The sequence below is a fragment of the Coccinella septempunctata genome, chromosome 2, assembly GCF_907165205.1.
Source record: "Coccinella septempunctata chromosome 2, icCocSept1.1, whole genome shotgun sequence".
Lineage (NCBI taxonomy): Eukaryota > Metazoa > Arthropoda > Insecta > Coleoptera > Coccinellidae > Coccinella > Coccinella septempunctata.
Genome location: NC_058190.1, coordinates 45,773,373 through 45,787,839, shown reverse-complemented (window position 1 = coordinate 45,787,839; position 14,467 = coordinate 45,773,373). Strand labels below are relative to the sequence as shown.

Here is a 14,467-nt window from a genome sequence, read left to right as displayed (position 1 = left end):
TTGGTATTTTTTGATTGGCCATATAGCAATAAATTTTAGTTCATTTTCAATTTCAACGGAAAATCTATTCAAATCGATTTCATGAGAAGAAGGTGTTAGAGTGGTTTCTGTATTGGATGCTAATATTTATCAAAATACAGGAGATATTATAATAACGCGTAAGTTAGTTATATATTGAAATTCACTATGAAATTTTTGAATATTTGTTTGATTTTTATATGTTCTTTTAGATACAATAACAATGTTTTACGACTTGGTTTTATTGAGACGCCAAAATCATGGTAGATTTGCCATGGCTTGGGTTGCTTCCACTAGAGGTATTAATACTGTTGTCAGAGAATTTGGTTTGAATAAAATTCGCGATATCGACATATTCATCCTGTGGTGAGTATAAGATTTTCATTAATCTCAAATAAAAAACTCAATTACTTTAAACTTTAATGATTTCTTGCATCTTCGAAGCTTCACATACAAAATGGTGGAAGTTTCTGCAAATCTCATTGAGAACTTGTTATTTTGGAATAATTTATTTTCGGTAACAGGAACAGTTGTCTCTGACAGTAATAAGAAACAGTATTTCAGCACAATTAGTGCAGTCTTTTCTAATGAGTTAATTAGTAATTTTTCAATAGCCACCTTTTTTTTTATTAATCTTTACAATTGGTGTTGGTAGCTAGATATCATTACATACTTGATCAATTTATTTTTTTTCAGTCAGGAAACCATGGATTATTTGAAGAGTAGTTCCAGTAATCCAAGAGAAAGGGTTTCTTTAAGGCTGGCTGTTCACCTTATACAGGGTACTATCATAATCTTCAGTAAAAAAGTTTCGATATTTCAAGGTAAAAAATCGAAACTCATTAAATCCCAAATCCCTAATCCATATTTTTCTAGATGACTTATACCGATACTACACCTGTATAACCACTTTTCCTAGAGATCTATCCCTTCCTGTAAGGTAAGCTCCCTGACCTAGCATCCTGAATGTTTCATCTCAAATCCCGAAATTGTTGTTCCTTACTTTTTAGCAATCGCCACAGAAGATTCTCTGTAATCTTTGCTTTGGCCACAGATTACAGATTACCTCTGTAATCTGTGGCGTTCGCATAGAGATATAAGCAATTATTTCTATGCTCAGACCAAGCTGACAGATAAACTCTATGCTGATTGGTACGTTCAAGTATTGTGATAGATCAATTCTTCTAGTAATAAATCATAAATCTGAGAATTTCATCCATCCTGGCACAACCGTTCGGTCTTGAGCAAGTTTTAACTGAACCAGAGACAAATGTTTGTCTCTAACTGATCCCAACTTTTTGGGAATTTTTCGAAGGTCAACTTGCGAGTAATTTATCTTCCAGGAAAATTATCGTAGATCCAAACGTGATACATATTCTGAAAGAGCAACTCTTCTATTAATAAATCTGAGAATTTCATTCATTTCGGCACAACCGTTCGGTTTTGAGGAAGTTTTAACTGAACCCAACTTTTTGAAGGTTAACTTGCGAGTAATTTATCTTCCAGGAAAATTATCGTAGATCCCAACGTGATACATATTTTGAAAGAGCAACTCTTTTAGTAATAAATCTGGGAATTTCATCCACCTCGGCACAACCGTTCGGTCTTGAGGAAGTTTTAACTGAACCCAACTTTTTGGGAATTTTTCGAAGGTCAACTTGCGAGTAATTTATCTTCCAGGAAAATTACCGTAGAGCCAAACGTGATACATATTCTGAAAGAACAACTCTTCTAGTAATAAATCTGAGAATTTCATCTATTTCGGCTCAACCGTTCGGCCTTGAGAAAATTTTAACTGACCCCAATTTTTTGGGAATTTTTCGAAGGTCAAGTCGCGTCTCATCTTATGTACCTACACATAAAAAACATAATTTTGATGAACCGTTTTCACCAAAAATCAATTTTTTTTACCTCATATGAGCAACCTTTTATTCCCGTTTTTAAAATAAATTCTTCAAAGATGTTTTACTCATAAATTATAAATCTGAGTTTATGTGAAGTTTAATTTTTACTCCATTTTGTATAATGTTTTCGTTTCTTTTTACTTTCAGGGAAAAAGGATCTACACAAAGTAAGTAATGAAATAATTATTGATAAAGACGATAAAGGTGGGATATCTGAAAGGCAACGAATGCTCAGTTTTTTTTTTTATTGGAAATAGTAATTTATACGAGCGAATCAGTCTACTCTGTTATCTGTGGAATCAATTGTAAAAAGCGTCTGTCCACAGGAATTTTCAAAACTCCACCAACGCCTATCATTAAAGAAAAAAGCAGGAAGAAAAAGAAGCCACCGATCGAACCAATAGCGGAAGAAATTCGAAAGGAAGCAACAGAAGCAGAACCAACTGAAGCTTTGCTCAGACCTCCTCCTTCAGAAGTTGAAGCTAGGAGAGAAAGCCTTGATATTTTAGAAGCTCAGCCATTGAAAGTACGTAACTAGATTTGGTGTGTTCGCGAAACACGCATGGGATCTCAGATTTCTCTGGGTTTGAAATGGAATTGCACTCACTAGATAGTTTTTGGATACTTGCTGAGTACACAGCAAGGCCATTTTCATTCCAGCAATTAAGTTTCGGGATGTAAAATTCAATTAATGAATAGTTGCGAAAAAAATAAGTGGGCAACTATTCATTAACACCCTGTAGATCCCACAGCACAGGATCTGAATAAAGGAAACGCTTATTGGAATTTTTAGGTGGTGATTCCAGACGACATATTTGGTGATTTTGATATTGGTCCAACGGGAACAACTTCAAAGTTAGTGCCACCAAAGCCACCATCTGAAACGTAAGTTCTATTTTTCTACAAGCGTACGCGTTCAACCCTTTCCCCACACGCATTTCGAGTAGCAAAGAGCTACTTTCCCGTGAGCAAATGTTAAAGAGTATATTAAATAAATAAGTTATGCACCAAAACGGACTCAGTACAAGATACAGGATTTTTTCAATAAATTATTTAAAAAGAACTTGAGACTATTTTCATAACACCGATTTGCAGATCAGAAAAATCTCAGTTGGAGAGAATCGAAGAGCAACTCATAGCAGAACATGAGGAGCTCAAGAAAAACGGGAAGAAACTCGAGCCTCAAAAGAAAAAATCCAGCAGTAGTAGTGCTGACGTAGGTCCTAAGACGATACAGGTGGAGGCTATGGTCCACAGAGGCGCCGAGGCGAGCCCAGCTGAGGTAGAAGTAACCAAGAGACGAGAAATCGAGCGAACTGAAGCTGAAAAGAAGAAATCCAGTAGTAGTAGCGTTGAAGAAGGTCCTAGAATCGTACAGGTGGAGGCGGAGGTTCATAGACCTTCCGAAGAAATCCAGCTTGAGCAGGGGATTCCCAGAATAGAAGAAACCCATAAGAAAGGATCTAGTAGTAGCGATGTTCCAGAGGGACCTGCTGTCATTCAAGTGGAGGCTATGGTGCATCGATCGGCAGAGGTGGGAGAAGGTACAAGGAAATAAGTCCAAAATTTTTAGATGTTCATGTCTGGTTGTCTCCTTTAGGTGTTCCAGCAACTGTGGAAGAACCGCCCAGAGCAGTTATGCCTGAACAGATGGAAGTGGAAGAGATCCAGACTGTGCAGCAAGATATACCAGGCGTTTCGCAGCAAGCCATGGAAACAGCGCAAAAGGAGATAGATGAGGAGGTCCGTTCCGTTCTCGAGAAAGAGGTTGTCGTTCAGCCTAGGAAAAAGAAACCCTTGAGGCAGCTGCAAGAGGATGAAATTCCTGCGTCGGGACCTATAACGCAGAGAAGATCATCGAGGGAAGAAAGAGAAAGGAGAGAAAAGGTAATCGATGTTGAGAGAAGGACCAAATTTCATCCACAATACATTATGACCATTGAAATCAGGTAGAGGACAAAAAATAACTTCAGCTCTGAGGCATTCGACAAAATCCGGCCGATGGTTTCGGAGTTTTTGACGCTGAAAGTTTTTTTCACGATATTTCAAAAATATCGAACACTCGCGCAAAAATTTTTAGGTGGTCCTTTAAGTTTTGTTCAAGTTTAGATTCTCCTGAATGGACTAACTTTTGGGACATTTTTTCAGGAGGAAAAAATAGAAAAGTACCTGAGAATGAAGTTCAGAACAGCGAGAAGGGTCCTGCATCTGGTAAGTCTGAAATTTATTAATTTTTCGATGATAAAAAAAAAGATACAAATGTACCACTAGCTTGCTGGATGCTGTGAAGGGGGAGATTTCGTTTTGCAGTTTTAGCCGATCTTTTGATACGATTGTAGCTCTTACTCTTCCAACCCAATGAGTAAAAAATACATTTATTCCTCCAGGATGACTACAACAATATAGTTACCGTAGAAGATTTTCCGATAACAATTTTCGAGGAGAAGGAAATTCTCTACAGTGATCTGGCAGATTTTCACATGGGCACATTAGTACCGGCCGAGTCGGTAGAGATGACGGTGGAGCAAATGAGGAAAGGAGCTTCTACGGGCAGTTTTGGCTCGGATATTTTGAGGAGGGCCTCGAGGTTGCCCACTAGTCTCACGCCTATGAACGTCGAGTCCAAATCATCTTCGCAATCGATGGTGAGACCGTTGATGATTCCGCAGAGTGCTGATTTCATGACCGAGTTCCATGTTGAAACCATAAAATCGACGCCTTTCAGGAAGGATGCGGTTGAAATGCCGCACAAGAAACTCTATGAGGAAACCAGGTTAGTCACAAACTAATTATTGATGCTTTCTTGATTAAGGTTCAGAAATAATCTGAGTACAGAAACGACTATTTTTAAGACGTTAAACACAGAATTACTGCTCTTACACTGATTACTCCGACGGAACTCCTCCTACTCTTTGATGATAATTTGTAATCTATGGTCGGACAACCGTCAACAATATTTGGAGGGAATTTTGAATTATGATGAACTTTTAAATATTTCATTGATTTTTTCAGGATCGATTATCAAATTCCGGTTCAAGAAACTGTCGATAGGCAAAGAGAGCAGATGTGAGTATAAGAATTATACTTTCCTCTGGAATATTGATTTTTTGTGATTTCAGTGTAGATGTAGAGCCTGTCATTCAAGAACTTGTTCAAGAGGAACCAAAAAGATTGTAAGCAAATGAGAAAAAACGTTTGTATAAGTCATTGCATAGTCAGCTATTACTTTGCCACTTTTCTTAAATATTCAAATTTCAGAACTCCACCAGAGAGACTTACACCTACTAAGAAAAAAGAGGATGAAGCAAGAAAAATAGATTTAATTGGTAGAATAAAAAGTTGGGACGAAAGTCAAGGATATATTCTAGTCGATGATTTGATCCCTGAGCCTAAAAACAGAATGAATGCTGCAAAAACTTTCTTTCTTCTCTTAGGTAAGTAGATTTTTTTTTAAACCTTGTATTCATAATTCATCATAAAATTTTCTGTCTTGAAATGTGAGATAAAACTCATCAATTCCTTTTTTTTAACAGTGTTGGTGAAGGAGCAATTCGTAAGTCTCTTGCCTGAGGAAAATTCACTTGTGGTAAAATTCGTGAAAATGGGTAAACGTCTCCTGTAATGAAGGTGACACATTGTAGTTTTAAGTATATTGTAATAACTTAACTTTTTCGCATATATTTTAAATTTCAAAGTAACTTATTTTCATGTAAATGTATATGCAAATGCAAATTTTTCATGAATTAAAAAATATTACTATCCTAAACTTTTTTATTGATTTCTGAATTGATTTTTCCAATTTAAGCTTTGGGCTGAGTGGTTGCAAAGCTTACGTTTTGGATTTGGTTCTACTTCAGACCAACAAAAGCTTTCACAAGAGTAGAAACCTGAAAAAAGTAGAACGGAGTAACAGTGGTTACTCTGGTGGAACTCTTATTTTTTTTAGATTTACCAAGTCTATCATACAGAAGATGAAGGAATCCAGATTAATGGTTAGTTCACAAAACATATTACGTCAAATGGGTTATGTCATAGACAAACGAATTTTGGTTATGTATTTTTGTTTATGTTGCGGAAAAAATTAGTTTTTTTTTGCATTCTGTTATGTTATGCATATATCGTCGTCGTCAAAGAAACAAGAGCCACAAGTAATTTCTGCAAAAGCATTCGAACTTATAAACTATAAATATATCTAAGACGAGAACAAAATTCAACAGGTGTTAACATTCTCATGTCTCTATTCATCAGGACTTCAAAAAACTCGCAGTTATGGATATTTTAAACAATTTTAACTTCAAGGATCTATCACATGACACTATTCTCGATGGTAGTGAGGTAATAAATAATATTATACATATTAAATTATGCACCGGCAAATGAATAATACTTCTCTTCTTCTCAGAGTTTTTATAACAAGATACCTGCTGAAAATGTATCTCCGATCTCGATAGACTATCCTTACCCGATTGAGTCACCTTCAAGAAAAATTGATAAAGAGAAATTGAAAGAGTTTTTCAAATATACTGTAGGAGAAAAGGAAATTAATTATGTCAGAAGAGAATACAAAAGAATGAAAAATGATATCTGTAATCAAGATTTCAAGAATCACGCTGTGTTACCAGAATTTTTAATTGATTATATTCAAAATGAAGTGAAGGACGAAATTGACTATGGATTCAATATACAATATTCCTATGGAACCCTAGAGAAATTTTATAATAATAACGAATTGTGTTTAGTTAGGCCCAATATCGATAATAACATAGGTGAGTTTTGAGTTGAATTATATAAATGAGCAGTGAGGACTATTCTGTAGTGTCTCTAGGGCTTTGATCACGGTAGAATATTATTTCTAAGGTGAAGTTTCTATATTTCAGAGATTTGTAAACCTACAAAACCGAAGGAGAAAATTATTTCACAGTGGTTATATTCAGATCCCATTAGGAGTATCAAACACATTGGTCTAACTCATTCAAATGGGTTTACTATAAGGGGGAAAAATAATGTATATTTGATAGATATTGATGATAATTTGAGTATAAAAACTCATTTGAAATTGAAATGCGATATTGGTTATTTCGATGAGACTGTGAACCATTTCAATGGATATGAACTCGCACTTATGGATGCCAAAACAAACTTGAAATTGTTCAATTTGAAAGAGCAGAAAATCATATCTTCTTACAGTATGGAAGAACTGTATTTCATTTTAGAACCTAGATTTCTGAAAATGAATTATTTGACAGATAATATGTTGATGATCATGACCGACAAGCAGATCAAAGTTTTAGATAATCGTTGTAAAGATGCTCCGCAAGAAATAGAAATAAAGCTTCAAGATTGTGACATGCTATTGGATTTTACTCTACAAAGGGATAAGCACTGTATTTCAAATGAAGTGTATTTGTCTTCCAAACATGCTTTTTTTGTTTATGATATCAGAAAGGCCAGTGTAAACGATTACATTCATCACAATTTAAGAGTTCCTCCTTGTTTTATTAGATGCTTCCAAGGAAGTGATGCAAAACTTGTAACTTTATTTAGTCAGTCTCCAGCAGAGGCTGTTATGTTTGGGACCTCGTCTCCTTATTCACTACCTTACCTACTACCTACCCTAGAAGAAGCTCATAGTCAGTGCAGAGCAGGAAGAAGCATGCCTGTAATCCCTGATATTGAGGCAAGGTTCAACTTTCCTATTACAGGTGTTCAAATAGTACCTTTTGATGAGGGTAAGCCTAGTTCATTAATTTCTCTTGTAGTTGTTTTTATATTTTCAAATTCAAAGTAACATTTAATAAAGTGTGTCGAAGCAAATTTTCCCTTCTCTTTGGTTAAAACATAGACAATAATATGTATTTTTCAGATATTTCAATTTACTTTTCCAATATATTTGGCGAAATATTCTGCTATGATGTGCTACTAAAAAATGGACAATCTCAAAAAACAATAGATAGGATATACGACTGGTTGATGGAAGTTTATGAAACTGACAATCCTGACTTGAATATGGTTCATCTGGCAAGTGCGAGGACAACTGTCCAATTAGAGTGCGATTTCAATGATGTTGACCTCTTCAATCATTACGAGAAGAGTAACATCCATGATTTTCTTGCAGACGAAGATTTTAATCACAAAAACTGGAATTCTGAAAATTTCGATCAGATATGGGATGACGATAATAATATGGAGGAGTTCAGTTTGTTAGAAACAAAGCCTGACAAGAGAAAAGTTGAAGATTGGATTAAAAATACAAATTTTAGTCCAAGTGAATTTGAGTGAATCAGTTGACAATTTTGTATTTAAAATGTTTTCTGCATCTGTGATATTATATACTGGTAATTCATTGTTAGTTATTTTTTTATTCTAAATCCAAAGGGAATGGTATTGTTAATATAGATCAAAGGTGGATCCACCTCTTCTCAGGAAACTGGGAAAATCTAGTTAAAAAAACTTTTATATCAATATCTATTTGACATATGAGAGGTTGTAGTAACTTGTATTAAAGTCCTCCAAAGTTTGTAATTCCAATGAAATTCATTAATTGAAATACAGTACTGTACACTTAACATTAAAATACAATCTAAGCTTTAGCCATAGCTGCTAGATCGGAAATGCATTTGTCGATATTCTGTTTTTCTTGATCTGGTGTGATGGATGCTTGTACCTTAGCAACCACCCACTCAGCCAAGTTCTTTTGTGTGATCCTCTTTTCGATGTTCAATTTCTCTACTTGGAAATCTAATCTCCTCTTGACATCATTATAGGCTGTCATTAGTCTTCTGCGATAATCAGCTTCTAGTTGAAGGGCTACATTTTCCCTTTTAGCTACAATTAGAAGCAGCTGACCCTCCATACTCTTCTGTGCCTTTTTTTCCCCCTCGATACAATTAATGATTGAATCTTTATAATCTTGACGACTCTTGTTCCACAAATTTTCATATTCCTGTAAGGTGGAAATGATTATGAATTGAACAGTGAAATTTACAAGATGATTCAGTAAAGTATACTAACATCAATTTCTTTATCCAAATAAGCAGCTAGTTTGGGTCCAGTCAATTTAACAGCAGCAATACACAAAATCGCCAAGGATAATCCATTATAGAATTCATGCTCGCACACAAAAATTTCTTTGCTGAACATATAAGTGGATAATGTTACTGCAAATGTATATGGACCAGTTACACCAGTTTTCTTATAGAAGAATTGGAACCATTCCTCTGGGATGAAGCCCATACGAACTTTGCCCGGTTCTTGCAAACGGACCTAGAATATAAAATGGATACCCATAAGCAGTGCCTCAATCTTGTTAATATTCAGTTTTGTTTAGGTTCAAATTATTCAAATTGATTTTGATGTTCAGAGATCATCGATTCAAAATTTTCAACTCACAGGCCTTCTCCATTCTGGAGGATTATCTCCTTGTGTTTGAGATGCAGCATTAGAGCTGACCGATGTGGCTGTAGCTCTAGTTCCCAAAGAAACAACGGAACGAGCATGTTGACCTGAAGAAAAATCATTATCATGATTACATAAATGATTCGTCTGGCTACGAAGCGGTATTAGATAATCAACATTATGGATAAATCGAATCTCATTGCGCTTTTTTCCTTAAAATGAGATTACCTGATAATAGAGCTCTAGAAAACATTTTGAATGTTTCTCTTGGTACAAAAGGTATTCGATAAATCAAGAATACACCTTTTTTATCGGAGGTCGAAATTAGCCATAGACCTAATAATATTTTATTAGGTCTATGAAATTAGCAGACGACTGTCGGCCACATCTAACACAGAATTTTTTTTGCGTTTTCTATGAATCTTATTACATGCGTGACGAGAAATTTCAGTATCGACCAATTAAAAATAGAATATAATGCTTTAATGTACGAATATCAAGAATTGCAGAAAAAACACACTTAATTCAGGACAAAAACTTAATTTAATCTAGAATATTCTTGAATACTTCCTTTTCTAAATTCTGTGTAAACTCTATGGTTACTCCAGTGTCAAATTTTCCAACCTAGTTTTTCTACTGAAAAATACAAAGCTTGTTAACATTTAAAATAAAATTTTCAATTTAATTTTGATAGAAAACAAAAATGTTCAATTTAGGGTCAAAGCCTGCCTCAACTTTCACGCTCACTTCTACCACGACCGCCACATCTGGTAAGAATATCATATATATTCTTGTACATTCTCTCTAAATCAAAAATTTTAGCTGGCGGATTTTCATTCGGAGGAAGTGGTGATAAAACACAAACTTCCAAACCATCGCTATTTGGGGCATCAACACAAAATTTTTCATTTCCTACATCCTCAGCTGCACCATCTACAGGTTTAACATTTGGCAGTAGTACAACAACAGCACCAAACACTTTTGGATTTGCTGGTAAGCAGTGGTACTAGTTGGGGTCTATATTATTAACTAATTGTGCTTTTCTAAGGTCCAGTTCCTTCTAGTACTACTAATACATCCACACCACAGTTTTCACTTGGTGGATCTTCTACAACTACATCATTATCTCAAAATCCCATTGTTAGCTCTTCTGCGTCTAACACAGGCTTTCAATTGGGCAGTAGCTCAACAGCATCATCTACAGGCTTTCAACTAGGAAGTGCTGCTCCGACATATTCAATAGGTAAGTGAATAGTTGAATAAATTAGTTTTCGTTTTTCTTATGCTTATTTTCTTCTCTTTGAAGGATCCAGTACACTTTCCACTGCCGCTCCAAAATTCCCACAGAGCACATCAGCTCAAACAACTGCAGCTTCAACTGCCCCTTCAAAGTGAGTTCTTGATTATTTAATATATAGGGACTTTTCAAACTATTTTAATAATCCACCCACTCTATTTAATTTATTAGGAATGTCGTAGCTACAGCTACTACTACAGCCCAAAGTGTTACTTCTGGTAATCTCACATACAATCAACTAGAAGACCAAATAAACAAATGGACACTCGATCTGGAAGAACAAGGAAAGCATTTTATTAATCAAACAAAACAATTGAATGCTTGGGATAGCTTATTGATTCAAAATGGAGATAAGATTAAAGTACTGAATAATAGTATAGAAAGGGTGAAACAGCAACAACACCAGCTCGATCAAGAACTTGACTTTGTTTTAGCACAGCAAAAAGAATTGGAAGAATTGGTAGTTCCATTGGAGAAAGAATTAGCTAGTATTCCCCAGTCAACAGATCAAGAAAGGAATAGAATGTAAATTTAATTTCAAAGCCTCTTATTATTCATATTCAGAATTTTTCTAATTGTAGATATCAGTTAGCTGAAAGTATGGACTCACAAATGAAGCAAATGTCTGAAGATTTGAAAGGAATTATTGAACATTTGAATGAATCAAATAAAGAAGAAGATGCTAATGATCCTGTAAGTATATTCAGTTACATTATCACCTTGATGGGGATATTATGGCGATCTCACAACATGTAATTTTGTAATATCTCATTTTAGGTAACCCAAATCAGCAGAATATTGAATGCTCATATGAATTCACTGCAATGGATTGATCGAAATACTGCTCAGATTAGTTCATATCTCGAACAAATATCCAAAATGCAAGATATGAATAGAAGAAATAATGCTATTGATCTGTAATAGTTCATTTTCGACATGAATTATCATTACTTTCGCAGAAAACAATTAATAGTATTTTTGAGAAATAATGATTTTTAGGAATTTTGTATGTTTTTTGTCAAATAAACTAATCAATTTTGAATGGTCTTTTGATTTGAATATTGATTTTATCTCAAAAATATAGAAGGGCCTAGGGGAAAAAACAAACTAATATTTTAGTTACATAAGATTTATTTTGTTTATTAAAACAAAAAATTCAATAATAAATAATTCAAATTAACTATTTACACACATCTTATGAACTATTAAGTACACATCAGTTTTTGGAAGGTACTCTGTTAAAAAGACTATTTACAATTACATATAATTTTTTCACTTATTCGACTATAAGGTAATAATTTTACAAATAAGTCTAATTATCTAAAGTGCAGACACATGATTAATATACAACAAGGTGCAAGGTGACATACAACTTATGAGAAAATTAAGGAGCATGATTTGCTAAAGAAGTTTAAGGTATTTGAAGGAATTTATTTAAACATATTTGTTCTAAGAGCAGGAAGTTGAATAGTCGGGATATCGTCAATATTTTGGTAATGAAATGCCAAGAAAAGTGAGATTATTGTTGCTTAACACCTTCAATCACTTATATACAGAACACTTGATGAATTTTCAGTGATTTTTCGAGTTGATCTATACTCCATCTAATATATTATGTATAATGAGCTGGACAGAATATAAGTTTTATTTGGCAGTTTTGAGTTGAGTATTGTTGGTTAAAATGATATAGAGTTTCATTATCTATATAATAAGATGCTCGTGATTTATAGGGGTTTTTCTTCATAATGTTTGAAGACTCAAGAATGTTGATGATGGAAATGGAATGAAAAGGGTACATATGAAATTTTTGATTTTCATAAAATACTTCGAATAGGTATAATATGGCCAATATTTATAGCACAAAAGTGATTTGCATTTGCATTGGCCACAATTACACAGTGTATTTCGCGCAAAGATAGATAGATCTGATGGATACTTTCGCGTGAAACATAGGTATTCCGCTTTTTATCCAGATATAAAAACATTTGTCTCTATAATGTGAAAACTGGGTAATTGATTGATTCCAGAGGTAATTTTTGTTTTATAAGAATGCATGCTCTCAGTTTATTTACACACTATTGATTATCATTGACTGATTTAGAATAAAGAATGTTAGGTATTTCATGTAGGTGTGAAGAAATATAAATGTTTTGACCAAAGGTTATAGAGCTTTGGTTCAACGATATGAAGGGTATCAACTTGGATGATTATTTATTTAAAATGCGCACTTCGAAAACTGCTATCATTCGATTTTGTACTGAGTTTGGTACTTTTGAGTCCAATGTCAAACGGATATTCTAGCAATTTCGTTACAAAACCTTACGTTCTAATGATTTGAATAATATATGACATTGTATGACGATGGAGTTCTAAGCATTGAGTAATAAATTAAATGCAAACAAGTTTGTCATCGCCCATCTCATAGGCTATATTTACAACAATAAAGCTTTCAGTCTAAAGGAATTCAATACTTTCGTATAGATCTAATTGCAAACATGTTCTTCCTTTCTGTATCTGCATATTTCGCAGACTACGTTGCAACACCATACGAAATTGCATTTGCATTTTTCTTCTACTTCTCGTACTCTCGTTTGGTAACCTCTTCCACAGCACAGCAATCGGCAACCGTCGATTCCTTGACTTGTACGATTGCACACCCTCCCTCGTGTACCTAGGACATTCAGCCTGCAGGAATACAATGAAGATTATAAAAACTATCTCAGGTTGTCTCAGTCAAACAAAATCCACAAAACTCATTTTATTTAGTGACCTACGTTTCATTTTTCTCGCAGTAATCTGGAGAATCGTCCAGATACACCAGATCTGTCTTGTTCGGTTTTTTCAAGTCAGGACTGACTGCCCGTAATTTTTTTCGCCGTCGCTCCACGAATTTCACATGGGAAGCCCCTTCGTAACGCTGGAAGAGTCCCTCGGCCACCTGGCGAAAGGATGGGAGTCTTCTCCAGCATATCTGCATGCTACAAGAGCCAGACACACCGTGACACTTGCACGTCCTCTGCATCCTCGATCTAACAGCCTGAAAAAAGGGTCGGAATTCTAAGGCCTGGTTTGCAGACGCATAAATGATTGAGGGATAGCAGAGGGCTTTGAATTACATATTACTTATTCATTAGTTTTCCTCACTAAATCTTAAAAAAAAGAAAAAGCTCTAACTAAATGAATTCGATTATTTTCATCAAGAATCCTTTTAACTGACAACTGGTCGAAAAAAATCAGTCCTATCTTAAAGAGTGATTTCCTGTTTATCAAATGAAATTGTACACCGTAAACACTTCGTATCGGCTTGTTAAATGGGATATTTTCGTTGTCTAGTTTAGAATTCGACTACTCAAGTCTGTCAAACATTTCAATCCGAAGCCTTTGTTATATTTACGCTAAAATGTCGTGTTTATGTGCAAAATTCGGGTCATCTTTCATCTGCCTTGATCTATCACCATAACATCCATCAACGATACTTATACATCATTTTTATTTGTAGGAACGGGCAAACGTTTCGCGGCAAGTGCAATAAATGAATTTTTGAAATTGGGTGTGCAAAATCCGGTATCTTCTTGTTTATTATTGAAATCATGATCGAAAGTTTTTCAAGACAAAATGTTCAGTTGATGCAGCTCGGCATGTTTATAAACTATGGCATAAACTTGACTTGACTGACTTGAATCAAATTATTTAACGATGCCCAGAACAATAGCTTGCAAATATTTGCTACGGAAAGTATTCTAAACATACGTGGGATGTAAAGCATGGCGCAGAATTTATTTACCAATTTCGCTCAAGATTGATGCATGAAAATCGGAATTCGAGTTTTGGTAGGTTTGGTACATTGTTACCG

The 14,467-nt window shown here is 34.7% G+C and overlaps 5 protein-coding genes across 7 annotated transcripts in view; 3 read left to right on the top strand and 2 right to left on the bottom strand.

Annotated features, from left to right (window-relative positions):
- The first annotated feature begins 19 nt into the window (after positions 1-19).
- On the top strand, positions 20-5,668 carry LOC123307517. The gene is made up of 15 exons (XM_044889862.1): positions 20-158; positions 231-384; positions 715-842; positions 895-958; positions 2,070-2,089; positions 2,249-2,448; positions 2,716-2,807; positions 3,018-3,466; positions 3,523-3,809; positions 4,071-4,133; positions 4,310-4,695; positions 4,935-4,988; positions 5,042-5,095; positions 5,181-5,356; positions 5,456-5,668. The coding sequence occupies exons 2-15, from the start codon at positions 242-244 to the stop codon at positions 5,542-5,544; spliced, it is 2,205 nt and encodes a 734-aa protein (XP_044745797.1). The 5' UTR covers positions 20-158; positions 231-241; the 3' UTR covers positions 5,545-5,668.
- Positions 5,669-5,975: 307 nt separating this feature from the next.
- Positions 5,976-8,271, top strand: LOC123306504. Its single transcript, XM_044888544.1, has 4 exons — positions 5,976-6,257; positions 6,325-6,688; positions 6,800-7,651; positions 7,786-8,271. Exons 1-4 carry the CDS (start codon positions 6,192-6,194, stop codon positions 8,199-8,201), a joined length of 1,698 nt encoding a protein of 565 aa, XP_044744479.1. The 5' UTR covers positions 5,976-6,191; the 3' UTR covers positions 8,202-8,271.
- A 102-nt stretch (positions 8,272-8,373) lies between these two features.
- On the bottom strand, positions 8,374-9,710 carry LOC123306507 (ATP synthase subunit b, mitochondrial). Its single transcript, XM_044888549.1, has 5 exons — positions 9,687-9,710; positions 9,546-9,646; positions 9,312-9,424; positions 8,934-9,185; positions 8,374-8,865 (listed from the first exon to the last, which is right to left on the bottom strand). The coding sequence occupies exons 2-5, from the start codon at positions 9,568-9,570 to the stop codon at positions 8,503-8,505; spliced, it is 753 nt and encodes a 250-aa protein (XP_044744484.1). The 5' UTR covers positions 9,571-9,646; positions 9,687-9,710; the 3' UTR covers positions 8,374-8,502.
- A 199-nt stretch (positions 9,711-9,909) lies between these two features.
- LOC123306505 (nuclear pore glycoprotein p62) lies at positions 9,910-11,656 on the top strand. Its single transcript, XM_044888545.1, has 7 exons — positions 9,910-10,087; positions 10,140-10,310; positions 10,366-10,560; positions 10,624-10,708; positions 10,786-11,139; positions 11,196-11,307; positions 11,392-11,656. The coding sequence occupies exons 1-7, from the start codon at positions 10,021-10,023 to the stop codon at positions 11,533-11,535; spliced, it is 1,128 nt and encodes a 375-aa protein (XP_044744480.1). The 5' UTR covers positions 9,910-10,020; the 3' UTR covers positions 11,536-11,656.
- Positions 11,657-11,727: 71 nt separating this feature from the next.
- Positions 11,728-14,467, bottom strand: part of LOC123306506 (protein Wnt-4-like) — a 51,192-nt gene continuing 48,452 nt past the window's right edge. For all 3 annotated transcript variants that reach the window (XM_044888546.1, XM_044888547.1, XM_044888548.1), the window contains exons 5-6: positions 13,389-13,651; positions 11,728-13,299 (exon numbers count right to left, since the gene is read on the bottom strand). In XM_044888546.1, coding sequence (XP_044744481.1) covers positions 13,098-13,299; positions 13,389-13,651 — 465 coding nt within the window. In that variant the 3' untranslated portion in view covers positions 11,728-13,097. The remainder of the gene's footprint in view (positions 13,300-13,388; positions 13,652-14,467) is intronic.

Bases quoted from the DNA above. Each gene is read 5' to 3' on its own strand.
- LOC123307517 (XM_044889862.1), top strand. From the start codon at position 242: ATGTTTTACGACTTGGTTTTATTGAGACGCCAAAATCATGGTAGATTT. The intron at 385-714 runs GTGAGTATAAGA...ATTTTTTTTCAG, and splicing joins ATCGACATATTCATCCTGTG to TCAGGAAACCATGGATTATT. The intron at 3,467-3,522 runs GTACAAGGAAAT...TGTCTCCTTTAG, and splicing joins ATCGGCAGAGGTGGGAGAAG to GTGTTCCAGCAACTGTGGAA.
- LOC123306505 (XM_044888545.1), top strand. From the start codon at position 10,021: ATGTTCAATTTAGGGTCAAAGCCTGCCTCAACTTTCACGCTCACTTCT. The intron at 10,088-10,139 runs GTAAGAATATCA...CAAAAATTTTAG, and splicing joins TACCACGACCGCCACATCTG to CTGGCGGATTTTCATTCGGA. The intron at 11,140-11,195 runs GTAAATTTAATT...TTCTAATTGTAG, and splicing joins GATCAAGAAAGGAATAGAAT to ATATCAGTTAGCTGAAAGTA.
- LOC123306507 (XM_044888549.1), bottom strand. From the start codon at position 9,570: ATGTTTTCTAGAGCTCTATTATCAG. The intron at 9,186-9,311 runs GTGAGTTGAAAA...TTTATATTCTAG, and splicing joins CTCCAGAATGGAGAAGGCCT to GTCCGTTTGCAAGAACCGGG. The intron at 8,866-8,933 runs GTTAGTATACTT...TCCACCTTACAG, and splicing joins ATTTGGATAAAGAAATTGAT to GAATATGAAAATTTGTGGAA.
- LOC123306504 (XM_044888544.1), top strand. From the start codon at position 6,192: ATGGATATTTTAAACAATTTTAACTTCAAGGATCTATCACATGACACT. The intron at 6,258-6,324 runs GTAATAAATAAT...TCTTCTTCTCAG, and splicing joins CTATTCTCGATGGTAGTGAG to AGTTTTTATAACAAGATACC. The intron at 7,652-7,785 runs GTAAGCCTAGTT...TGTATTTTTCAG, and splicing joins AATAGTACCTTTTGATGAGG to ATATTTCAATTTACTTTTCC.